This window comes from Tripterygium wilfordii, chromosome 10 (assembly GCF_013401445.1).
Source record: "Tripterygium wilfordii isolate XIE 37 chromosome 10, ASM1340144v1, whole genome shotgun sequence".
Taxonomy (NCBI): domain Eukaryota; kingdom Viridiplantae; phylum Streptophyta; class Magnoliopsida; order Celastrales; family Celastraceae; genus Tripterygium; species Tripterygium wilfordii.
Genome location: NC_052241.1, coordinates 4,802,486 through 4,829,217, shown reverse-complemented (window position 1 = coordinate 4,829,217; position 26,732 = coordinate 4,802,486). Strand labels below are relative to the sequence as shown.

Genomic DNA, 26,732 nt, shown 5'->3' with positions numbered 1-26,732 from the left:
TGGTAAAAACATCACTGTTGTAGTGATCACATAGGTAGATGTTATTCTATAACATTATAATATAGGTAAATTATAGTCTAATGTTACTATTTGAAAACAACAACATTATAATTGTGTGTTATTGTATGTGAGTATAATGCTAATATGTTTTATTTTTCAAAATAGTAACATTGTAAACAATACCCTTCCCATATTTTCTACTGGAGCAAATGACCTTAAAAAACACAATGTCGTTGGGTGACACGTATAAATGTTATTGTAATATTACTATTTAAAAATAGTAAGATAATATAAAATGTTTCTATTTTGTGTGTGACACAACAAAATGGAGATTTATTACATGGGTTGCTAAGGCAGCCGATGGTAGCTTATATTCCTAAGTTAGAGTTATGGTAATAGACAGATCAACTACGGTTGCTCCCTGAGAAAGGATAACGACCAAATAATAAAAATTAACTCACACATTGTCTGATAAAATGAGGAATAACATACTTGAAAAGTTGATATAAGATGCCAAATCCACCTTGCCATAATATCATTTATAAATTTGAACAATTATTCAGCATAACTAATAGAGGAATTCAAACTAAAATTGTTGCTTTTGATCACTTTAGTATCACAAAACTCGCACAAATATGTTGATATAGCTTCAACAGATTGTCAAATTACAATTTGTAAATTCCTTGAGACCAAAATTTCTAGAATATCTCATCTTTACTTCTCCCATTAGGGTCTTAACAGACACTAGGTACATAGATATTTGAAAGGATTCTTATCTAGGGTCTAACCCACCCACGAGAAGAAAACAAACTCCGCCTCACTAATAGAAAAAAATATTAGTAATCGTGGAGGGAATGATTATTTGATCCTTCACTTTAGAGTGTGTTTGGATTGAGGGATTCGGGGGGAAGGGAAGAGAAGGGAAAGGGAAGAAAAAGAAGGGAAGAGAATGGAAGGGAGAATACATTTCACTCTATCATGTTTGGATGGATAAAAAAAAGAAAGGAAAGAAAAATGGTTTAATTTATTAATTTATCCTTACCTTTTATGTTTAAGTATTACGAACAAGCGTAAAATAGGTTTTTAACTTATAAATAACTTAATTAGTTATCACTTCCTTCCAAATGACTCTATTTTGGGAGGAAGAATTTTGACAATAATTTAATGAAGGTTATATCTCTGAAAGCATAGAAATAAAGATAAGAATACCAAAGGGTTTTGGGTATATCACCATGTGATGCAAATTGAGATTGATATATTTTAGTTAAATATTTTATTTTGGTATTTTAGGAAATCAATTGTTTGTAAGTCAACTAGTATTATTTTTCTAGGAATCTAGTATCTTTTTTATTAGGAGTACTTTTATATATTTACTTTTAGGTATTTGTTTCCTGTTAGAAGTGTTTAGGGTTTGACTAGGGTTTCGTTTAGTTTACTATTTAAGGCTGTAACCTTTATTGAGGAATTTGAGTTGAATACAAATTAAGAGACGAGTGTCTTTTTCCAATTCTTTGGTATTCGCCAAATCAATAAAGTATTGACGCATTAAATTTGGTATTCGTGTATCGAATCAACATATTTAAGTAGACCTATTCCTGATATTTTTGTGTCGAATCAATAGGTACAAGTATGTGTTCTTTCCACCGTGCCTCGCTACATCACTATGGAATGGCCAAGTAAACACATATCGAAATATAACTAATAGAAAAAATATTCCCATAAATGATATACACATGTAAATCCAAGGAAAAAGAGGGAAGAAAAATATATGTTTTAGGTATGTCAAATTAATAGGATCCTAGATGTTCAACCAATCAAGTGCCTAGCCAAAGTAAGAAATTTGATGGCAAAAATCCTAATAATTGAGCTTAAAAGAGTGCCCTAAGAAGGGAATCAATGAGCATATGTTCTGGCAAAATTGGCTTCTATGAGCAATATCAATGCAACTACACTAGTTCATTTAGAAGTACTATAAAAGCCAGACATCTTAGAAAAGGAAATTGTCTACGTACAGAGAAAACCCTTTTGGATGGATCCCATCTTTGAGTATTTAACAGAGTGAAAACTTCCCGAGGAAAGGGATGAGGCAAGAAATATCTGAGCAAGATCAGCAAAGTACTCTATCATTCAAGATAATTTATACAGAAGATTGCATACCAGCCTTATTTGAAGTGTCTTACTCCTCAGGAGGCAGATTATGCATTACAAGAAGTTCATGAAGGAATTTGTAGCAGTCATATAGGGGCAAGGACTTTAGCCAACAAAGTCCTCCGACATGGTTATTACTGGCCTACGCTGAAAAAGGATGCCTAGCATCTGGTCAGGAAATGTGACAAGTGCCAATGCCACTCAAATGTTGCCCATCTTCCACCACCCGAGATGATCAGCATACAAAATCATTGTCCATTTACACAATGGAGGTTTGATTTTCTCAGACCTTTTCCGCAGCCAATGACTCAAAGGAAGTTTCTCATTGTGGCTGTTGATTATTTTACTAAGTGGGTAGAAGCTGAACCCCCAACAACCATAACTAACCACAAGGTGAAAGACTTCATTTGGAAGTCAATCATTTGCAGATTTGGAATTCCTCAGATTCTTATTACTGACAATGGAAGACAGTTTCTAAGCAAAGCGATTAATTTTTTTTGGAAAGAGTTGGGTATTAATCTCCGAATTACATCTAGTGCTCATCCACAGGATAATGCTGCAAGGCCTAAAAAATCGCCTAGATAAGGCTAAAGGGCTTTAGATAGAACAATTACCTCATGTCCTTTGGTCATATCGAACATTCCTCAGACTTCAGTAGAAGAAAATCCTTTCTCATTAACTTACGGGACGAATGTTGTTATTCTAGTAGAAATTGGAATTCCAACACCTCAGATTGAGCAATACACCGAGCAGGAAAACAATCAGCTCCTCATAAACAACTTAGACTTGTTGGAGGAAATCAGAGAAGAAGCACGAATCAAGACATCATCTTACATTCGAAGGACTGCTTGGTACTACAACAAAAGAGTCCAAGAAAGAAGGTTCAAAGTAGGTGATTGGGTACTTCGAAAAGCTCAAGCAGTTGGAAAACACACCTAGGAAAGATTAGTGAAACATAGGAAGGACCATACTTAGTCCTCATAATGCTATTTGATGGAACCTATGAGATTGAAGACCCTGAGAAATGGGGGAAAATGAGGCCATGGAATGCCAAGAATCTCCGAAGATATTATATATAGTTTTCTCTTTAAACATTTGTTTTGCCTTTCATTACCAAGTTACAATTTTGTAAGTAATAATAATAGTCGTAGTTTCTTCAGAATATATTTTTCTAAAAGTTTCCAAAAGTTCTCTCTAAATATTATTGCTCAGGTTTGAACTTCCCTCAGATAACACATTTTCAAAGCTTTTTCAAAGATCTCTCATTACAAAATGGTCACACACGATGAGAAAAAGGAGTGAAGTTCTTTAGATGGTGATTATAGGGTCATTCTCGAAAGGTTATTCATCGGCTGGGATAGTTGCTTGCTCGGATGAAGGAATGATAGGTTGAGCATCGAAAACCTCGATAGAAATACTTTCATCAAAATAAGTGTCGATGTCTACATCATCATCACCACCTTCCTCCCGAGCTTTACAAGCTTCCTCAACAATTTGATAAGCCTCATAGACCTCATCCATATTCAGATCCTCTTCATCATCCTTCCCGACAACAGTAGGACAGAGAGGAGTAAGAATCTCGGGGTCGAGCTTGCCATCCAAAAGAGCTTTTCTGGTTGAACACCTAAGAAACCCTCTTGTCGAAGCGTGAAACCAAAATCATACTACTTTTTAAAGTCCTCCACCTCGAAAATCAGGCCCTCTTGGTACCTTCGCCAAAGTCTTCTACCGCACTAGCTCATCCTCCAAACTTGTAACTTTAGCCTTGCAGCTCTCCTCCTTGCTAGGCCAAGACACTCACCTCAGTATGAGCTTTCTTCAAGTCCTCCTCAGCCCTCATCCGAGCTTCCTCGGATAGCCTAAATTTTTCTTGAGCAACACTCTTCGATGCTACCATGTTAGTAACATCATTAGTATCGCTGCTGAAGTTAGCAATTATCTGCAAACAAAAAATAATGTCAACACTTGTGAAAACTAATAAGAAATTAGCCAATAGATGATTTCTCCTTGATAGGAAGCCGAGAAGCTCCATAGACATCAGTAGGGGTTGGCAAATTATGCATCATATCCATAGCTATCCGAGGATTAGAAGTAGAATCAGAGACTAGAATTCCTCTATTAGGAACATGGGGATTTTCCTCCTGAGTAGGTGAAACCTTTTTTGGATGAGGAGCAGGAAGCGGCACTTGAGACAAAACTTGAAGTTAAGAAAAAGTAAAAACCCGAGGTTCAATAACCGAGGAGACACTAGCTTGGTCAGATACATTTTTTGCCCTTCTTCGGGCCTTCGTGCTCATCCTAACAGTAACAGTTATTGGATTTCTCTTAGGCGCAGGAGCTTTAGCCACTTGCATGCTCATGTAATCCTTAAAATTGGTCATATCTACCAAAGAAAAAGACAAGATTAGAATCCAGAGAAAATAATAGCCAATAAGTAAACCGAGCTCTATTCACCTTTAGATGCTATCTCGGACCGAGTTGCCCGAATAAAATCCTTATGCTAGCAAATTGGAGGAGTTGCAGCACCAAAAAAGTGTTTTTTAAGGTTCAAATAGTAGTCCATCTCCATCTTGATAAGCTTGACCAATTGAGACCACTTGTTCATCTTTGGTAAAGCCCAATTGGATCCAAAAAGGGAGATATTCACCATCCCCAAGGGGGACTTGGATGAAAATGAAGTTCATCTTCCAATCATGACTGGAAGACGCATACTTCGGAGCAATACGTTTTGGTTTCAATTTAAGATAACACAACTCCATAAATTTAGGAAGATGACAAAGCGAGAGAAAATGACGAATAACTCGTGAAGAAAAAGGAATATCATACAGGTCACACACGTATAAAATGGTGCAGAGGAATGTGACACATGGAAAATCTAAAAAGGCATCCATATTTGAAGATTATTAACTAAAGAACGTCAATAGGTCCAATCCAAAGCTTAAAGCTATCTCGTCCCTGAGAAGATGTTCTCGGATCGAGATAGTCCTTGCGGCCCAACTTAGTTACCACCTTCATATGATTCATGACATGCTCGTGAATACCTTAGTACCGAGAAAGACATCACCACACCATCAAGATGAGTGTCACCTCTTTATCGAGAAATCTTATACCATGATAGGTTATTCACCGCAATAAGACTTTTATTGCAACCAAAAGAACGAGTACTATACGTCTCATAAATCGTATAGGAAACAAAAGTCCAACTCCTATTCGAAGAAGAACCGTTCCAACACTATAAAAAGGAACTTTTCTCAAGGTAAAGATTCATTCACAACTTTGTATTCTTTCGTGCTAAGGGTTTTTCTACTTTAAGTTCTTAGTATTTGCCTTCCTGCTTTTTGACTTAAGCATCGGAGGGCTTTTCCCAAGGAGAATACCTTGGGTTTGATATGATAGCCTACGTTTGTTCATCTTTTTAGCCACTTAGTCAGCAGTGCTCTGCATGGTTTGATCTATCTGAGACGTCTGGTAATTCAAGACAAATTTATTCATCATCAATATTAATTAACGAGAGTCGACGATTTATAGCACATAAGACAACATATGAAGTAACATGTGTACAAGTCATAAATTACACCATAAATATCATAATAATGTTTTGTAGGTATATGATATGTCGTATATAGCAATAAATGAAAGTAGTGTGTGGAAGATATGTGTACTATGTCCAATAAGTGCGAATGTCAGAAGGATAGTGAATTCGCAATTATGAAGTGATAGAAGAAAATGTTGTATATAATTGATAATGAGTTAAAAAGTAGTGATAAATATCGAAGGCAAGATCAAACATAAAGATGTAACTAGTGTCAGCGTCAAATTGTGTGATATAGACAATATCGGTTCAAATAAGAACAACTTTGGTTTTGGAGCTGAATGACAATTTTGGGCTAGTTTCGATGACAAACAATCAAGTGTGCATTTTTACGATGGCTAGCTAATTGTCTGGATAGTATGTAGTCCTCTTTGTCGCGTGTTCCATGGATAGAATAAGATTACTTGTCTATGTGGCACTCCATAGTTCATATGTTTTCAAGTTATAGTTTCAACGGGAGGTGGGGCGGTATATTGATGAGGTACGCCATTTCATGAAGTGTCAGATAACGATTGTCTCAAGTTTGTTTTGAATTAACCCGCTATTTCATGTTTCTTACTTATTTGGTTTGAAAGGAAAGGGGTAGTCCCCAACAGATGAGAATGTCGATCTAGACAGAGGAGATGGAAAAGGAGGACGCAGTCTCTAAAAGTGTTGAGGAGGAATGTCTTCGTAAACCTGACAGGATCCTACTCGAATCAATCAGTCTTGAATCGTATATTAGTAGGGGATACTTCGCCAAGGGTAGCGGTATTTTTGATGTTGGGGAAAGTGGTTGTGTTGTTGGGGGACCCTAAAGGGTAATCATCGTGTTAGTTAGTATGCGTACATTATTTCATTTTACCTTTTGTTGTCTATCGTATGAGATTTTGAGGTTCCTTTTTTATTCACAGTGCCCAAGGATCCATAGAGGAAGATGGGGCAAGAAGATCGGCCTACGTCGATGGCAGTTGTAGAAGGCTTCTGGAGGTAGAAAGACGATGGAAAGTCTTCTTGGGTGAGTTTCTACTGAAGAGTGCCGACAACGTATAGGTGTCAAGAACAATTACTTCTCGATTAAGGTGTTATTGGTGATGGCGACGTCAGAGGGATATTTGGGCGTATCGAAGGAGGTTGGTAAGGCGAAGGGGAGCATGAAAAACGTGCACACGGTAGTTGAGTCTGACGGGAGATCTTAGGAGAGGCGGGAGAAGTTCTAGAGAGAGATGGGGAGGCAATGAAAAGGGAAAGTTTGATAGTAAAGTCTATGATGGATGTGGCGGACCACGACATGGAGACGCTTACTTGTACATTTCCAACCAATGCATCTATTTTTTTGCCGCCATATGTCTTTTCGATAGAGATCCACCAACTCTTATTTTCGATTGATGAGAAGTTCTTGAAAGGGTTGGGTTTGGTTCAGCATCTTGGGACATATTGGTCAGCTCCTTCCAAGCTTTTCAAAGGGTAATGTTTAATTATGTGGAGATCTCTATGTTGTGGAAGGAACAAATTCGAGCTTTGGCGAGTAAGGATGAGGAAATCGATCGTCTACAAATAGAGTTCTCGACTGGCAAGAGCTTTTTTAGTTGGTGGCTTGAAGAATCGACCAGGTAAAGACGGAAGTGGTAGACGAGAGGAAAGGTGAGGCCGTGGTGATTGAGAGATTAAAGGTAGTTGAAGATCAAGTTGACAGACTTCTTGTGATAAAGTCTGAGATGTCTATGGCAGTCGATGAATGGATGAAAACAGGACACATGGCCTGTGACTTGTATAATCAAAATTTTGGAAAAAGCTTGGGGCTTGTGAGAGAGGCTGGGACTCAACTTTGGATGATACTAGGAAAACGAGTTCTAATATTAGCGTCATTTCTAAGAAGATGGCGAAGAAGGGGAAAAGAAGCTACGTAAGTTGGAGAGGAGGTTGAGCGCTCTCGAGGTTGAGACGATAGGGACAAGGCGGAGTTTGACCAATGAGTCAGAATTATTAGGGGTATGGTTGTTGCCGAGACGAAGCTGGAGATACTTTGTCAATTTAAAGAAGACGAAGTCGGGCGAATGGTATATCCAAAAAGAGATAACAGATTGTGGGCGATCTTGGGGTTTTTTTGCAAAGAGGAAGAGGTTGTGAAAGGTACGAAAGAAGTAATCATGAACTAGTCTGTAGGCGTAGAAATTGAAAAAGGAGTTATAGAAGATATTGAGGGAGGACTTATCGAGGAAGGGGGAAAGCATTATAGTGGTCCAAATATGGATATGGTGGAAATGTCTGAAGGTTTGGTGGGGGAAGAGGAAGTTAGAAAGGCGAACGATGAGGAGCAATGGAAAGGGTCAAAGAAGGTTTGGCGAGATAGAGTTGTATGTGAAATATATAGTAGATATAAGTATGGTAGTGTCACGTAAATATGTAATCTAGTCTATAACATCAAGTAGAGTATGACAGGAAATGAAATGAGTAGTGTATTATAGATAAGTAATATGGGTTTCGTGTAAGTCTATCGGAACATGAAGATTATACACTGTCTAGTTACATGCAATCTCGCTTTTTACAACTTGCATTTGTGTCTTGGAAACTTCATCCATGGTAAATGTTGACCAAATTTTTCCAATTTTTTCTCAACGACCTTTGTGTTGGCGAGCATGCCGTGTAACTGGGTTGCGAATGTATCGATCGAAAACATATAAACGTGGCAGGTGAGAGGTGAGACTAACCTAATGTTCAAAGTGTAGTCTCAATAACTTTTTCTCTTGTGGTTGTTCGCCTTATCACCTTTATGTTTGTGCACCATATATCCTTTGTCCCCCAATTTGAGTGAAGTTTCTGATCACAGTTTCTTGCCCCAAACTTAGTGTTGCTAGTCGATTGACCTCTTGTCCTTGCATCAAAAAATGTGCTAAGGGTTGGTTGATGACGAGCCGTTGACCTTTCTATACTTAAGTTAGCATAACATTCGAAAAGAAAATTAAACCAAAAAGTATGAGTTAAGACTTTTAGAGGTTATACTATATGGGCTTCTTGTTTTGGATATTCAAGACAGATTGAAGCTCCGCTTTGTCTTTTCTTTTGGCAAATGGGGCTCTCCCACTTTCTGCTAAAAAATAATGTAGGTAGCCTTTGTTGAGCAAGTTGTTTACCTTGCAAAGTATAGCTTTGCAAACAGAGGTTTTATGCTCGTGGTCTTGATAAACTTTGTACCATTTAGTAGTGTCATTTTCTCTTCCCACACTTTTCTTCAGCCATCTTACTTTGTCTCCCTAAACTCAGTACGAGCACTACTTCCTCACGTGTGATGTTGAGGTTGTATTTTGGCTCCTATTCAAAATATTATATTATGTTGGGTTCCCTACTGAGCGGACAAACGCTGGTATTGGTAGTTGGTAATCGAAAGAGAGGGCATAGGTTGGTCATATAATTCTCTATTGATCAACAAACCGGTCTTAAAGGCATGAAGGTCGCCTCTGAGTTATACCAAGGGACAAATACTCATTTACTGTTGAACAGATAAAGTAGTCTCAGACCGGCTCATCGACACGCTGTTGAACATTGTACAAGTCTCCTGGGTTTTTTGTTGCCAGCCATCAATTGAGCTATCCAGATGGAGCTTTCACTTAGTTCCTCTCTCATAGCCGCCATCTGGATGGAGTTTTAGCAAAGCTATTCTCTCATGGCTATCAAGTGAGCTAGCACGTCGACCCATGAGATATGTCTTCGGGGAAGACATGGTGTTTAAAGGTGATTGATATTGTTGTTTCTCACTTTGTCAAGTAAAGAGGTGTAGAGACCCCACAATGAGTGTTAAATTGTAGATGTCCGAATCTACAATTATTGAATAGTTAACGTAATTTGTCTTAGGCCTTCTACAGTTGGGTCCTACGAAACAAATAGAGGTTGAGGATGAAATACTTAGGTACCGGTGGGGTACCTACCAAAAAGCCTTCGATGATCAAGTTAGTAATCGGAAGAATGTCAAGTAAAAAAAGTATATTGAAAATGTAAAGTATGAGATGTAAGATGTGAAGTATGAGTGTGAGTATGTAAAAGTTAGGTAAGGCAAGTATGCGTGAGTCAAGTCAAGTGAGTCCGTTGAAGATGTAGAGTGTGGAATGCCAACATTAGATGTAAGGTGGGATATAGTATGTTGGAGATCAAAGTGTGTTGTATGGAGCATAAGGTGCAAGGTATAAGGTGGAAGCTGATCAACGGTTGAGGGTTTAAGGTCAAAGGTTGAAGAAGCTTTGTGATTTGTTTGTATGAGTGAATGAGAATGAGCCTCAATCGTATCCTCTTCTACAAAGAAGGAGGGGGCTTTTATAATAGAGTCTTAGGCAACCAAGACTGACATGGAATATGTAATACGAATAATCATGGAAAGGTCATGTCAGGATGCGTGGCTTGTTTTGGTTGGTCATGGATGAGATTGTACAAAGGTTAGGGGACTCAATGTCAAGTATTGGTTGTAGGTCGAGTGACTCGGCGTGCTTAGCTCAGAGGCTGTATTTGTCTTATTAAGGCTAGGTCTGACAGCGGTCTGAGATAGTGGTTGCCTCGGTATAGTTTAGTCCTACGATTGACATGGTATGGATCCTATATATGCATGAGCATGTCACGCAATAGGGTTAAGTTGAGTTGAATGCCTAATACTTGAGACAACTGTGACTTACGTCCGTCAACTGTTTATGAGGTCGGTCAACTTGGGCCTGAGCGCCTGGATATGATCCGCCTATGGACCTTAAGCGCATGGATATGATCTGTCTATAAACCTTGAGCGCCATTGGGCTTTTTCAACTTGGGCCTGCTTTGTGTGACTCCATCGGTCGAGTCGTATGTTGAGTGAAGATGCTTGTGGACTTGTTCGACTTGAGCCTGCTTTGTCCAACTCCGTCGATTGAGTTATGCGTGGACTGACGACGCTAGTTGACTTTGTACGCTTACGTTCTTGTTTGACTTGGGTCTGTCTTGTCCAACTTTGTTGACTGAATTATTTTGGTGCAACAATTGGTGGAGGCAATTATTGTTGGGGTGGATTGGAGAGTGATTGGGTTGAACATTTTCAGCATTCCTTCACCCAAAGTTTGGATGATTTCTTCAAGGGTAATTCTCATTTTAAGAATTGTTGCCTTTATTTTTGGTAGGATAGAGCTTCCTAAAATTATGAGAATTGTTCCCACTATAGCTTTGCCCAAATCGGACTTCCATGCAAGTCGGGAGGGCTTGACACTCATCCGTCCTATGTTCCCTACTTTCACACAAAATACGAGCAACAAGATCCTCACTACCAATCACATAAATATGGGTCTTATGGGACTCTAGGGACTCCAATTTCTTGGACAATAAAGCTAATTTAGCATGCACATCATCATTTTCATTCAAAACAAACTTACCACTAGAGCTTGACACAACATCATGTAGGGTTATTGGAGGAGCTTCCTAAGAACGAAATTCCTCCGTTAACCCATCAAAGAAATCAAATGCCTCATAGGCCTCCCTATTTAAAAATTCACCTTGTGTCATAGTGGACACCAATTTCTTCAAAAAAGGAGTCAATGATTTGTGAAAGAAATTGACAATTTGAAAATTTTAAAATCCATGATGAGGGCACATAAACAACAAATCCTTAAATCTCTCCCAAGCTTGGAAGAAAGTTTCATGATCTTTGCAATGAAAATTCATGATTTGTATTTGATAAGAGATGGTACGGTGAGAGGGAAAATATTTATTGAGAAATGCTTCTTGCATTGTAGCGCAAGTTCTAATGGATTTGGGGCGCAAGTTCTCAAATCATTGTTTGGCATGGTCTTTCAAAGAGAATGAAAAAAGTTTGAGTCTCAAAACTTCTTGTGTGCAAGTGACATCACCAAAAGTAGCACACATCGATTCAAAATCACGCACATGTGACTAAGGTCGTTCTGATTCCATTTCATGGAATTTGGGAATCATTTGAAACATAGATGGTTTAAGGCTCACATTTTATTGGTTCGGTGGTATGATGATGCAAGAAAGTTGAGTTTGCCTTGCAGGATGCGTGAGCTCCATTAAAGTGTGATGCTCTTGGGCTTGGGCTTGGGCTTGGGCTTGTGCATGAATGTATTCCATCGGAGGAAGTGCTTCTATGTTTTGCCCATAATGAACATATTGTGGCACTTGTGGCATTTGAGACATTTAATAATACATGGGATGTACATAATTGTATGGGGGAGGCATATGGTCTGTGAGAGGCACATTGGGAGGTTGATAGAAATTTTGTGGGAGATTTTGCGCCATATTATTTTGTTGAATAGTTGGTGGTGGCACATTTTACACATTTTGGGCATTTGGCACATTTTGCAAATTGCCAACTTGCGCATTTTGCCCTTGCACCGGATTCATTAATCCTTCAATGTTCACATGTTGCGAAGGGCGATGTAATGCATCAAGATTCAAATCCCCCCTTGGACACTCCCCGCATCACTCGCATTCATATTACCACCTCTCCAATCTCTACTAGACCCACGTCATCTAGCATTATTTCTAGTTTGAGACATATTGGGAAGCAAAGATAGCAAGTAGCACAAAGAGATAACAATCAACCAAGCAAAGCAACAGAAAGATTTCAATCAACTAACAATCAGACCCAAGATCAAGCAAGAAAAGAAGCAAAGAGATGGAGAGATGAACACTAAGCCCAAGGAAAAATAACATGCTAAGTATGTAATCAAGTAGTGATATAATGGAAATGCGCACAACTCTCTCAAACAATGTATCACTACCATATAACACACAAAGTGACATCCATTGCCCATAGGACCTAATTTAATCCCATCCGCCAAGTTCTCCTCACAATTTTTTTGCATGTCTCTCTCTCTTTTCAGCAACTAAACTAAATCAACTACACTAGAAAGAAAGTAAAAGGAAGGAATGAAGTTACCCTTGAAGCATGATCGTGCTTATTCCTTATTTGATGACGTTTAATAGCATAAAACTAGCATCTACAAGCCACCCAGCTCGGTGTTTGACACTCACTTCCCCGACAACCGTGTCAAAAACTTGACTGACATCAAAGTGTGCATGTGTACTTACCCCAATGTAGGGTATCAATAAGTAATAACTCGGTGAGACCGAGATCGAATCCACGAGTAAGCGATATGAAAAATTTGAAGGTGGATGAATGCAAACAACTATCTTTAGACTAAAACACAACGAATGGCAAATAAAAACAAGTAAATGAAATGGGTTGAATGACTCGATAGCATTTAAAAGCAATTGTGACCAAAGTAAACAAGATTTGGGTTTTCTTTAAAAACTTAGTCCCTTATCCGTCCCAGTAGATACTCAGTTCTCATACTTAAGGTAATATTGTACACACATAACCATACACAATGTATTGTGTGATACTATCAATCTACATATGCAAATGGATTTTGGGTGTAGAAACTTTGATTCCTATATAGAGGTCATCGGGCCTCTTGGTCTGCGATGAATACAAAGGAGTAGGCACCTACTTTTATGGATTAATATTTTGCCTTGATACTCGGATTGGCTAGCACCCTAGTTTCACACTCAAAGACCAATAAACCATAACTCTTCCATGCATATTCTGTAATTAACCCAAAACCTCATCATCAATACACATAATTAATAGTTATGCAATGGAAAACTCCATTAATTAAGAAAATCATGCATTAGGATTACACAATTCCAATTCAAACACATTAAGTTGAATCCCTAAACTAGAAAATCCAAGAACACAATCAAACATGCTATTCTCATGCACCCAATCACACAATTATCATGAAATTAAAGGAGAGAGTTTGAAGCTACGAGTCTTTAAACATATCTTGAGCAATCGAAAGCTTCTACCCACTGTTCGGGACTAGAAACTAGAAAAGTGACTTGGCCACTCATCATAATGAAGATTAACATCTATTTTATAGAAGAAAATCAATATTTACAATCAAAATCACAAGAGCCTAGCAAAACCTAGAGAGAGAAAGCTAAAAGGAGTTTATGAATGAGCTGCCCACAGATCAAGAGAGAAAGCCTAATGTGCCTTGCACCCTGGAACAATTTCAATAGCTCTTCCAGCAAGTGCATTGGTTGACTAAAAATAGTGATGACAAATAAGAAAATTCAGAACAACCAAACTGGCAGACAAAAACCATTGCCCCCGCTGCACCCAGTTGCTCTAAATGTTGAAGAAGTGATGAGTTTCCATTTTGGGTAGTCAAAGCAACCAACCAATAAGGTTAACTGAGACGGTATCCTTGATGAAAGTACTAGAAGGGACACCCGAACTGTCTATAATGAAGATGTGGGGAGACACTTGAAAGAGATGAATAAGAAAATTATGTGATCAAATATGATTTTGCTCAGGTGATACCCATCATCCATTTTATCAGTCTTGAGCAGTTGATATAAAGCTTTAAACACTTCAAAAATTTTAGACTTCTCACGTAAGAATCTTACCTACGTGCATATGGAGAAGTCATCAACTACTACAAGAATATATTTCTTACCTCCAATGCTCTAAGTTCTTATAAGTCCCATTAGATCGACATGAAGTAATTCAAATGGTCTAGTAGTGCCAACTATGGTAACCTTTTTATGAGAAAATGTTTGTTTACCTAGTAGGCAGGGACCATACTTACTTTGAGCATTTTCAATTTTCGATAATCATTTTACCATTTCAGCTTTGGCAAGTTTCTATGAGTCATGATAGATTATTTGTCGTAGTCTTTCGTGCCGTAACGTGTCAGAAGAAGAAACACTAGTAGAATTTCATATGATAGATTCATCTAATGGTACTGTATAATAGTTATCATTCGACCTCTTTCCCTGCAAAACACATTTCTTATTGTCATTAAACACTCTACAATACATCTTGGTGAAGTTAGTAGTGTACTTAGAGTCACACAAGTGACTGATGCTAATTAGATTAGCTTTTGAGCCTTCAACATAGAGTACATTTTTGAGATTACACTCACCAAGAGTTTTTACAGAGCCTTTTCCATTAATCTCTAGTACACTACCATCACCGAATGTCACTGTGCCAATATCACATATCTTAAAAAAAGCAAATATGGACTTATTTCCACACGTGTTTTGAACAGCTATTGTCCATATACCAAACATTTTTTAGGAGTGCATTGAGTGTAGTGTGTGCATACATGCATGCAAGTCTGATTTTCTAACCCAAAGTTTTTTGGTTGTGTTTGGAACTGATAATATTTTATTGACAGGTTTATCTACATGATCAGTAGGGATTCTAGATAAAATATGAAACATGTTATGAGAACTTTATTTTTGCACACTCAAGTACTTGGATCTATTATCCATCTATGCTTTAGGTAAACCATGCAGATTGAAAAAAACTATGTCCTTTAGTTCCACAAAAATGACATACAGGAACAAATTGATGAATATAATTTTGATGCATTGTTTGTCATCTGAAGAAAGGTTGTGCAGATCAACCAAACATATACTTAGATTTATGCATGTTCACTTGAAAAGGATTCTTACCATTCATCATTACCTTTGGTTGATATATGTTTTGTCAACCTCTTTTTTTCTTACTCATGGTTTTTTAATGTTGTAGGAACAAAGTTCAAAAACTTTGCAATTGATTTAGAATTTGAGCATTCTCCAATCATTGAAGTGTATTCAATTCCAATAGTGTGATTAGATGTTCTCTATACATCAAGAATGTCTTACAATTCTTGAGTACCAATTAGAAATTTATTAGGATCAAAGCGTACCTTTTTAAACATGGTTTCTCTTTGAGCTTCTACTTAGTTGAAGTAGGCTACATCACAAGTTACTTTAGACTGAATGCAAGACTCAAGATCTGAAAGGTCTTCTTTGAGATCCTTAATTTTTTCTTTTGCCTCATCTAGTTCCTTTGATGGTCGCTCAATCTCTTTCAACAGCTCCATCTTTTTTTTGGTACATTCTTCAAACAACTAGTTGTACGCTTCTTGAAGTTCACTTTCTTCACACTCTAATCAATATATGAGTCAGACATAATGTTATTTGTAGTGACAAAAAAATGCCACAACTTTCTTGTTTCCATTTTCATCTGAGTCATATGATTCTACTTTAGATTCTTCTTCGGACTCATCATTCCAAGTCAACTTCAATGCCTTTGGTTTCTTCTTCTTGTTTGCACATTCTTGTGCCATATGATCAAACTCGTGAAATTCAAAACACTAAATGGATTTAGCATTCTTACCTTCTTTTACAACTCCTTTTCTAATGAAGAAGTTTCCTGATCCTTGAGATCACTAGATTTTAATACTATACCTTCGTTTTAGATTTTTAAATAAAATTTACCTCGTACATCTGTAAAGAACTTACCAATTCTTCAAGTTGAATTTCATCAATATTCTTGCTTTCCTCAATAGCAGCTACCTTCATTAGAAATCATTCAAGAAGAGATCTCGAAATTCTCCCCACTATTTTGGTGAAAGTGAAAGATATGGTTTCGCCCAGATTATATGATGAATTCACAATATCACTAAGTTTGGCATAGAACGCATCAAATGATTCATCTTCCTCCATTCTGATATTTTCAAAGATAGTTGTGAGACATTGCAATTTCGCACGTTTAACCATAGAAGTTCCTTCATGTATTACTACTAAAATATTCTATCCATTTTTTTTTTTACAATTTTACAGTGTGATATCCTACGAAATTCATCAACTGACGCTACAACGAAGAGAGCATTTACAACTTTTATGTTCCATCCTACTTTCTCATAATCAACTTTTGTCCATTCAGCTATAGGTTTCAGAATGATCTCTCCTTCAGTGCTCGTAGTTGTTGGATTTGTATATCCATGTACGACAACTAGCCTGACTTGCTCATCAATTGATTTTAGATAAGCTCTCATATGTGCCTTCCAGTAGGAATAATTTGTGCCATTGGATTGTGGAAGTCGTTCATTTTTCATGTTTGATAACCTGCTCTGATACCACTTAAAAATATGTATGCTCACACGTCAGATAATCAATGGTTAGGAAAATGTATGCATAATAGTAAAATGAACCAAGCACCACAATTTTACGAGGAAAACTCCAAAGGGAAAAATCTCGAGTCTATGGAGCGACCAACCTTTGAAGCAATCCATATAATGAATTAAGATTATAAAGGATTTGCTTTGGAGTCCACCAAAGGCTTTTGCTGTTTAAATCTACAATCCTTCAATGTGAACCAGCTCTGCCTTGAGCTCTTCACTGCCACAGTCTTCATCAACAACACCACCAATTTGTTGTTCAAAGTACCACTTAATCTACCTCTCTCATGTTCAATAAATTTTATCACTCAATAACAAGAAGGAAACAAAGATAAACATGAAGCACTAATACAAATGTCTCAAAATTGATTGGTACTCAACTTCAATGCAAGTTCACAAGATCCTTGTGTTCTTTATACACGATTTGTCTAAAGAGCTATGATTTGAAAACTACCATGTTAACCAATCTTAACAACATGAGATAAATCACCATTCAAAAGTTTTATCGGATATTAACTACCAGAAGATAATGATTTTTATCTAAGATAAAAATGAATTATTACGAGAAGTTTAATCCAGATAAAACCATGATATATCCATATGGTCCATACACCTCTTATTAAGAGATATCCATAAGATATTTAAAATAGTGATATACTCATAATTTGCATTATTTTACACTTATGATCGCACTTGTTTTTGTCTCGTTTGGGTTTAATTGAAGTACCATATTGCCTAAAACTTACATTTTATCTGAATTTCAGGTTTGCGACCGAAATTATCAATTCCTCATACGCAAATCCCATTTTTTAGCGACTCTTCATCTAGTTATCAACTTGACTCCACCACCAATTCTACCACACCTCCTTCCCACCACGATGTGCATGTGGAAGAACATAGATGATGGACTATTCTACGGTCATAACACCGCTTGTCCTAAAATGAAAAGATGTTGATTTATGCAACAAAATGAGATAAAACTAGATTGCCCTTCCTAGACACCCTTCCTAGAAAGGACGTGACTTTTGATGGAAATTGAATCTCACATTTGACAAAAAAGAAGGCTTTAAAGGCCATAAACATCATAGACTTAAAAAGAAGAGTTTACAACAAGTCAAAGCAGTAATTTTGAATTAGGAAAGAGGGCTACACTATTTAAATGGAAACTCTCAATTGTTTTAGGGGAGACAAAAAAAAGACGCAGAGACATACACCAAAGCAGAGGGAAGTTGAAGGCACAAGCCGTCATGATTGTTTTCTCTTCTTAATGTTTGGTTTCTCTAAACTCATGGATTTTTTTGGATTGATTTTGATGTTTGATTGTATGATGAGGAACTAATCCTCCTTACTAGGGCTCTAATGTAGCCTAACCATGAATATTAGGTGAGTTTTGGTTTATATTAATTTATAATTACTATTCCATGACTGAGTGTCTATTGGTGTTCTTAATGCTTTTGAATATCTAGCCAATATTTGAATGTTGTGATGCTAAACTAAGACTGAAAGGTGATGTTTAAGGATTTACTTCTAGTAATAGATACCATAGGTTGCATGCTTCACAGACATGTAGAAATATGACTTGTGTGGTCGCTACATAATTTTTCATAGTTCTTAATGAGTTCTTGCTGTTTTGATTCGAATTTTAGACATAACAAGGATTGATAACTTGAATACTTTTGATATCTGCCAAAGATGGAGTATTGAATAGGTTGTTGACTGTCAACATGGATAATAATTGTGATTAACACGTCAAAGGATTCGAATAGGATTGGTTATGGTGAAAATAGACATCCTAATGCTTTCTTGCTTGGAATTAATCAACTGCAATATGTGTGTCCTTTTCTAGTCACTAGTTCAATAGTTTTAGTTTAGTCAACTGAAACTCAAATTTGATTGTTCAAATAGTGTTAGAATTAGTCATAATCGGTATTTAATAATTTTAGACAATCCTCGTGGGATCAATACTCTATTCATCATTATATTAATTGTACGATCCATACATTTGTGGATTTTGCGTAACAAATAGAAAATAACTGATAAATCATCCAATGCAACTGTTCAAATAAATTAGATAACAAAACTGATAAAATCAGTTAAGTTATGACTATCCTGATACTTCCATAGTAACCTACCTCAAGGATACATCGATGCATATAGAACAAAATTAATCTAAACAATGCTCCAGAGTAACATTACCCAAGGTTGCAACATTGCAGACAAAGCACAAACAACACAACTATAACAACCACGCGCTTGTCATTCTTCACTCACTATGATTCAAAATCCTACAGCAAGTCAAAAGAAACTAATGTGACAAGTCAAAGAAAAAGTATTTATTTTTTTATTTATACAAAAAGGGCTTATTTAATTCAAAGGAAATAGTTGGAGGGCTTAAAGTGAACCTCATGTGTAGTAGAGGGACTTACAAATGCTTTATTCCATTGATATTAGATGATGAGATATATGGTAGCTAACAATACCATGCGCAGTTACAGAATGTGTCTATATGTATGTATAATGGAAAATAATCAACGCCTTCTTCCACCGGATCCACTCTCCCTTTGACAGTTGAAATAAACAGCGGCCACCGGCAATCCAAGATTATAAAGTTCGGCGAAGTCTCTGGTATTGAAATTCTGACGCCACCCTGGTGCGTAGACAGTTTGCCTCCCCAATTGACGAAACAATATGAAAACAAACCGATGAATTCCCACCGTCGGTCGCGGGCTCTCGTAGCAGACAATCTCTTGTCCTGCCACCAATTAATGTCAGTATTCCAGTGCATGATGTATGATTGATTATTCGCGGGGCGGGGGGTACAATAATTGGTAACATGAAATGAAAGTTGATAATCTATCTACTCACCGAAACCTGCCCCTGTACTTGCAGGAATATCAGCCACCATCCTAGATAGAAAGTAAATTCATTAGCTATATATATAACCACATATATATATATATATCTAGTACAAAAGCTTTATCTATAAAAGAACAAAACAAGAGAGTAATAATGGGCTCAAAAGGACAAACGAGCAAAACCACATAAATTAGACGGAGTCTGTGAGTAAAGGTCTTGATTGACACTCCAAAAAGTAAGAAAAAAGACAACTGATGTTACTTAAGTAATCATAATCCTTTCCTCTCTGCGCACTAATGATTAGATATACTAACCAGCTAAGACATAACTCATCATCTCTCTCTCTCTCTCTCTCTTGTTTTATTCATTATTCCTTCTCTCTTTCTTTTGTTAAAGTAATCTTTATATGCCTTTTGTGTGAATTGAGGAATTTGATGTAAAGGGGCACACCACACATGCAAAAAGAGAGGAATTGAAGAGAAGGACATCTTACAATGGTGGTTGTCAATAGTAATTAAAGTGAAAAGTAAAACCGAGTTTAATTTTTGGAAAGCCACAGAAGCTCTACGTAAAGGATATCATATGTAGCTTTCTTGCAAGTGGAAACTGCAGAGAACTCATTGTAGTTTTCTGCAGTACTGCCATCGGAGCTGTTTTATAGTGTGGAACCCACACAATTTTTTAAAAACAGATGGGACGCTCAGAGTGAAAAACTGCCTGCAATTTTTATTGCAAGTAAACTTCCATCCACCAGAAACCTCGGTAGTGGGTTGTAGTTGCTGTCAATCAAACAAACAGGCCATAGAAAACGAAAGTATCTTTTGTACGTCAAAGCTTAACTACCACCTAACCTACAGGTGGTTGAATTTGCTGGAAATGAATCCTTCTAGTTGAGCGATCAAAGTTTAATTCTCCACGTCAATACACTCGGATATATCAAGTATTCATGGTTTACATGAACTCATGTTTCTTCGTCAAAAAAAAAAAAAAAAGAAAGCGAGAGAGAGAGGGGGGGGGGGGGGGGGAGGGGGGGGAGGGAGGGAGAGGGAGGGAGGGAGAGAGAGAGAGGGAGGGAGGGAGGTAGGGAGAGAGAGAGAGAGAGAGAGAGAGAGAGGCATGTAGTGGTAGATCGAAGAGGACGAACCAATGCAAGTATTCTCTAAGGTTAGGGTCGCTTGGGCTGGGAGCATCGGGGTCTACCATAATCTGTCATGTAGTGGAAGTAGTACCGCTAGTCAATCATCGGTTGTTGTATAAATATACATAAACATATAAATATATGGATAACTAGAGGAAGGACAGGATGATGATGATGATGATGAATTAACGATGAACACGACGACAAGCCAAGACACATTCGTACACAAATAATTGATGATCATGAAGAGAAGACGATGATGATAATAAACCATAGAAAAAAAAAATGCAAGACTACCTGGTATGCCGTACATGCATACATGATCAATTACAGAGAACTGAAGAAAAATAATGTGATGAAGTAGATCAAAGAAAATAAAGATATATATATATATATATAGACACACGCATTAAATAAGAAGAGCAGGAGGAGGAGGAGGAGGAGGAGGTACCAAAGTGTAGAAGGTCCTGAGATCATCTCCCCCAATATCAACCCTAGGTTGGTTGAGAACCTGTGAGGGTTTGAGTTCACAGCCATTGTTGACCTCTCTGGTGTTGTTGTACGTCACCCTTAGAGAGAGAGACCTTGTGAAGGGATCCAGAACATCCCCTACTACCCTCCCAACTACCAATGGATCTCTATCTCTTGCCATTCTTTTCCTTTATTTATTTACCACTATATGTTTCTTTCTCTGTAATCATTCACTTCACTTCATTCATTCTCTCCTCTCTCTCAGTCTCTGTATATATAATCATGTATGGAATTTACGTACATAGTACATATTACATATATGATGGTATCTTGCTTTAATTTATGTAACCATCTGCATAATTAGCTTTCCGACTTTCTTTTCCAACTTTGTCATCTTACTCTTTTAGATAAAATAACTATTAATAAACAAATAAATTCATTTCTCTGTTGCTTGGTATACTTGCTAGTTGGTACGTCCCTCCACTGCAAACTAGTACTTGATTAATTTTAAATATATTGGGACCCCATTTTACTTTCGATCAGTGGTGGAGTCAAGAATTTACGGAAAAGGGGGCAAAAATGTGGATGGAGGTTGGGGGTAGCGCCCTCGATTTTTTTTAAAGCAATTTAGTGAAAAGTGATCAAAAACACGTAAATATCTATATAATCATTAAATTAAAAGTCACAAATTAAAACATTAATATCCAAGATAACAAAAACAATCATTTAAGTTGTGCTCGACGATCTTTCATTGAGTTGAAATCATCTATAATCGATTATGAACTAAAATCATCAACAATCTCCCTTTCAGTATGAAGAACCATGCAATTTGCAAGAAACTCATCCTCCATTTTGTTCCGAAGTCGCGTTTTGGTCACATCAAGATGATAATGCTGTAACTAAAACTTTAAAAGAAGTCTATCTTGTTCCGTAACCTCGATAATATTTCTCAACAAGAGTACAAATATTGCTTGCGTTAAAAATCTATAAGCATCCTTAGGATCTAACAGGAAAACTATATTAAAGAGAATTGGGCCTAAATTGATTAAGAGAATTAAGCCTAAATTGATTAAAAGAGAATGGAGCTCATGATATTGATTGAGTTTTCACATTATTTATAAGCCTATGACATTGAAAGTCCATAGTATTACAGTAAAAATGAATTATAGTTATATATTTACTACTATTATACTAAAAAATTTCAATATTTTTGGGGGCCCATGGTCCCCTAGCCCCTTCATAGTTCCGCCACTACTTTCGATATACGTGCCACATTACAACCGGCACTATCGTCACCACCATGAGTTCATACTCTCTCGAATAATATGCGTTTATATCTGTGCATTAGTCATATATATATATATATATATATATATATATATATATAGGTGAAGGAGTTAACATTATAGTAAACAGATATACTCAGAACAAGGATTAATCACAGATGAACATATCAGTAAACAAGTTAGGGTTTCACAACTGCCTTACAGAGAACAGATGAGAACCTCTTGACTAAGACTCGACTTTCAGATAGAATAAATATCCCACAATACAAGGTAAAAGGAAATTACTAAAAGGTCCCTGGGACTAACATAACATTAATATAAAACAAGACTTTAACTAACACAAATAATCACAGGTCAACCAACAGAATGGTGATCATCAACTACTGATCACTACTAAGTCGATTAGTGCCTCACCTCGCCAGAAAGCTGCACAATATTCATCCTATCGATCCATCACATCCGTCCTTTGTGCAATTAATTTTAGCTGTATTTTTTTTATTTGGTTTTTATTAATTAAAATAAAGTATAAATGGACACTAAAGTGATTTCCACCAGAGTTGGTACGCTAACTTTTCGAAAAGTTACTTGAGGCTGAAGTCAGAGCGACCGAGGCTGTTCGAAGTTTCGACCTACAAAAAAATCCTCATCATTGATTGGGTTGCCAGGACACGACCCATATTGCTCAATCTAGGGATCTATTCTCTTTCTCTTCTAAAAGTGATTCTCAAGAAGCAAGGGGACGGGCAAGCAACCACGATGACGACCTACGTTCACCAGCGACGACGACCCAACCGATTCTCCCCTATGGCCGACGCGGTGTTTGCAACACTGACTCTATGGCCGACGGGCAGTAGTGCGGTGGTGGCGGAGAGTTTGTCGACAGGATTTTGGGATGTGATACTGGGATAGTGAGGGAGGTTAACAAAATAGCAGTATGTTGAGTTTGGGTGTTGAAGAGGTGAAGATGCAGAGGTGAGAGAGAGAGTGAGTGAAATACAATTTTATTTTAATTTTAAAAATGCTACAGGATAAATAGGTTGTAAAAAAATGAGGGTGTTAATACCGTCACCCGGAGTAGAGTAGTACTTGATTAATTAAATATATGACCATTTTAATTCTTCCTCATGTACTTTATTAATTATAAAATATAGAACTTTTCAAACATATTCATCACTTCCCCACTTATACGTGCCACTTTAGCCGTTGGATTTGTTACGTCTCTTTCATGGTGCCTAGCAGCTATATGTGAGTTTCCACTTATTTCTCAACCACCAGAAATCAGATTTAATGCTCCTACAATCGACCGTGGGGGTGGTGTCACTTCTTCATCGTTCCTTTGGCTCCATATGGTTTTTCATCTTCCGAATAAAAAGTTTTTGAGGAGATCATTCACTTCATATTGTAGCGCGAAAAATTTTGAGGTATTGTGGCTATGTTCTTGGTGGAAGTCGCACCATTTGAATGTGTATTTCCAGCTGCTCTCCCTTTTTACTGGCTATTTGATGTTATCCCCTATGATGATATCCGGAATAGGTCCTTCCTATCTGGCAAATCAGTTTAGCCAGATCGAGCTGGAATAAACGAATTCCTTCCCGATGAGTGCCCACTTACTTCCTTCCTTCCTGAACAGGGAATAAACGTAAGCTACGGTAGGGCCCCGAGGGTATACTCGGGGGGGCTCTCCGACGTTCAAGTCAGTTCGGTACTAAACTTGGGAGGATGGCTCGCTGTACGGAGCTTTGCCTCTTGCTTAGTAAGTAAATTTGAGTGCAGGAGTTAGAATACTTACCAGAGAGTGGAGGTCCACTTTTATATGTGCATGAGCAGTCTGAGTTGTATTAGGAGTCGGACTCTCCCTCATTGGTTTACTAGAGGGTTTCTTGAAGAGGGAAAATACCCTCTATATCCCTCTTCAAAGGGGAGTTGGACTCTGCTTGGGAGTTAGTGTCATGTTCGAACTCTTACTTGGGAGATCTGGCCTCAGTAAGGTATGGTTGAACCTACATCATATGGGAAGAGCCGTATTGGTAAAAGGGAGTGTACTAGGAAGGTCGGCTATGACCTTCCCACTACGCGAAGTAGCCACTTCGGTGTGCCCTTCAGTTCTACCAAAGAGAGACTTCGGCTACTGACTGTCTAGCATAAATGTCACATTGGTGCCATGCTTATAACCCTTATTGGTAAGGATAATTTGGTGACATCATATGCCCCCACACTCTTATCGAGGTGTCATTCGACAGACTACATAGGAGGGTAAATGATAACTCCATCGGTTCGTAATCACGGTCTAGATTTGAGGAATATGGAAGGTCATTTCGTTATGGGCCATCGATCTTGACCAAACTCCCTTAGTATAAATAGGTTTTGAGGTGGCTCTGACTTTTTACATCTTCCTATTTCGCTTATAGTTGGCCGACCGAAATTCTACATTATTTGTTCGTCCGCCGTGTTTTCAAGTCAGTCCTTCCTTCCCTCCTTCGATATTCAGGTCAGTTTGTCTTTCCTTCTTCTTTCAAGTTATGTCATCCAGTTCTTCCACTACAAGCTCCTCTCAAGGAGGGTCTTCAGACTCTACCTCTTCCGGGGAAAGGACGGTTTCTAACCAAAGTTTTGAGGTGAATATAATTGATTCACCTCCAGGCAATACAGAAGCGCTTCGGTCAAACTTTGTCGAAGTGGCTGATCCGACTGAAGTGCCCCCAAACTTTAGAGCCGAGGGGGACGAGGTTGATGAAGAGCCAGACTGCCTTTCTGGCTCTGGTTTGGATGACCGAGGGGTTCAAAATATCAAGAGAAATTTTGGTATTCCCTGGCCGTGCCGACGAATGCTTCCTGAAGAAAATCCTTTTCATCCGAAGGAGGGGGAATTTGCCGTCTCCCTTCATTCCTTAAAACATGGGGCTCGGATTCCATATCCGCCGGCCTTTACCAACTTCTTCCATCGCTTCGGCCTATGTCCAGCCATCTTCACTCCAAATGCATGGTTATTTCTAAACACCATTGTAAATCTTTGTGCCAAGCATAAGGTTCCCTTCCATTCTCTTGTAATCCAACACATTCTAAAATTGAGTCGTCACGGTAGGAAAGCCGGTCTGTATTATTTCCAATTTCGTAGTCCGATCGAAGCTCCGAAGTATCAGTCTTCTATAAAGGAATGGAAGAAAGGTTATTTCTGGGTTAAAGCTCCAATTAACCCTGGGGAGAACCTTCCCTTCCGTACTAACTTCGGTATTCCTTTCCTTGCATTTTTTAATAATCCTATGGATCTAAAGTTAGATAGTGAAAAGGTTCTTCTTGACCAGTTTCTTTCTTTCTTGCCACCAAATCCATCCGTCCCACTTAATTTTAACGATAGGGATAGTAGCTATGCTTATGCCTCTGTTATGCTGAAAAAAGGTGTAGTTCGGTCATTAGTTTTGTACTTTTTCTTTTGAGTTCCATACTCTTTTCCTGACTCATCTTCTATCTTTTTGTAGACATGGCCGACATGGGGGATTACGTCAATATGTTCAATACTGGTGCGATAAGAGATAAGAAGCATGGGATCGGTAAGGGAAATAGGAGGAAGCCTGTTCCTAAGAGATCAAAGAAAGGGAACACTGGCGAGACTTCCGCCGCTACTAAAGTCCTTCAAGGGCCAACCGTTGTAACCGGTTCGGTTAGAATAACTGGTCCTACGACTATGTCGGCAGGGCAACCAGATTATATCAACATTCCCTCGCCTGTGACTCAACCCTCTCGAAGGATGGTTGCTAATGATTTTAGTATTCATCAACCAGGCTGGGACGTGCTAGTTAGTGACTCAGCCAATAATCCGAACGTCGCAGGTCGGATGGTGGCTAAGCTTCCTACTCCAGCAGACTTCCGTCGGTATGAGGCTCTGTCTCTGACGGACAAGATCTCTGAACTTAATGTTGCTACGATGAAGGTATAAATGATCGATCATTTCATCAATTTTTTTTTTGAGGGGTATGATTTCGGTCGGCTGTTTGTAGGTTGCTTCGGTCTTAGCAACTCTCCCAAGTGGAATCGCGAGTGTTGCCCACAACAAGCATGCTGCCCTGGAAAGGGCCGAAGCCGCTGCTTTGGTGAGGGCAAAAGTTGAATCAGAATTGGACGCACTTCGAGAGGAGCTGGAGAGCGTGAAGAAAGAATTGTCTGCCTCTAGTGCAAAGGAGGTAAAATATCTAAAAGAAAAATCAAAGTTGGAGGTTGAGGTTTCCCGTATCTCCAAAATGGTCGAAGTTGAAAGGTCGAAAGCTTTGGAGGAAGGT

At 38.0% G+C, this 26,732-nt stretch overlaps 1 protein-coding gene and 1 non-coding gene across 2 annotated transcripts; one reads left to right on the top strand and one right to left on the bottom strand.

The window, feature by feature from the left end:
* Positions 1–11,300: 11,300 nt before the first annotated feature.
* On the top strand, positions 11,301–11,406 carry LOC120008306. Its single transcript, XR_005470433.1, has one exon. It is a non-coding gene; the product is annotated as a small nucleolar RNA R71 (small nucleolar RNA).
* Positions 11,407–19,138: 7,732 nt separating this feature from the next.
* LOC120007947 (protein HEADING DATE 3A-like) lies at positions 19,139–21,355 on the bottom strand. The gene is made up of 4 exons (XM_038858440.1): positions 21,153–21,355; positions 20,708–20,769; positions 19,573–19,613; positions 19,139–19,459 (listed from the first exon to the last, which is right to left on the bottom strand). The coding sequence occupies exons 1-4, from the start codon at positions 21,351–21,353 to the stop codon at positions 19,236–19,238; spliced, it is 528 nt and encodes a 175-aa protein (XP_038714368.1). The 5' UTR covers positions 21,354–21,355; the 3' UTR covers positions 19,139–19,235.
* Between the last annotated feature and the right edge of the window lie 5,377 nt (positions 21,356–26,732).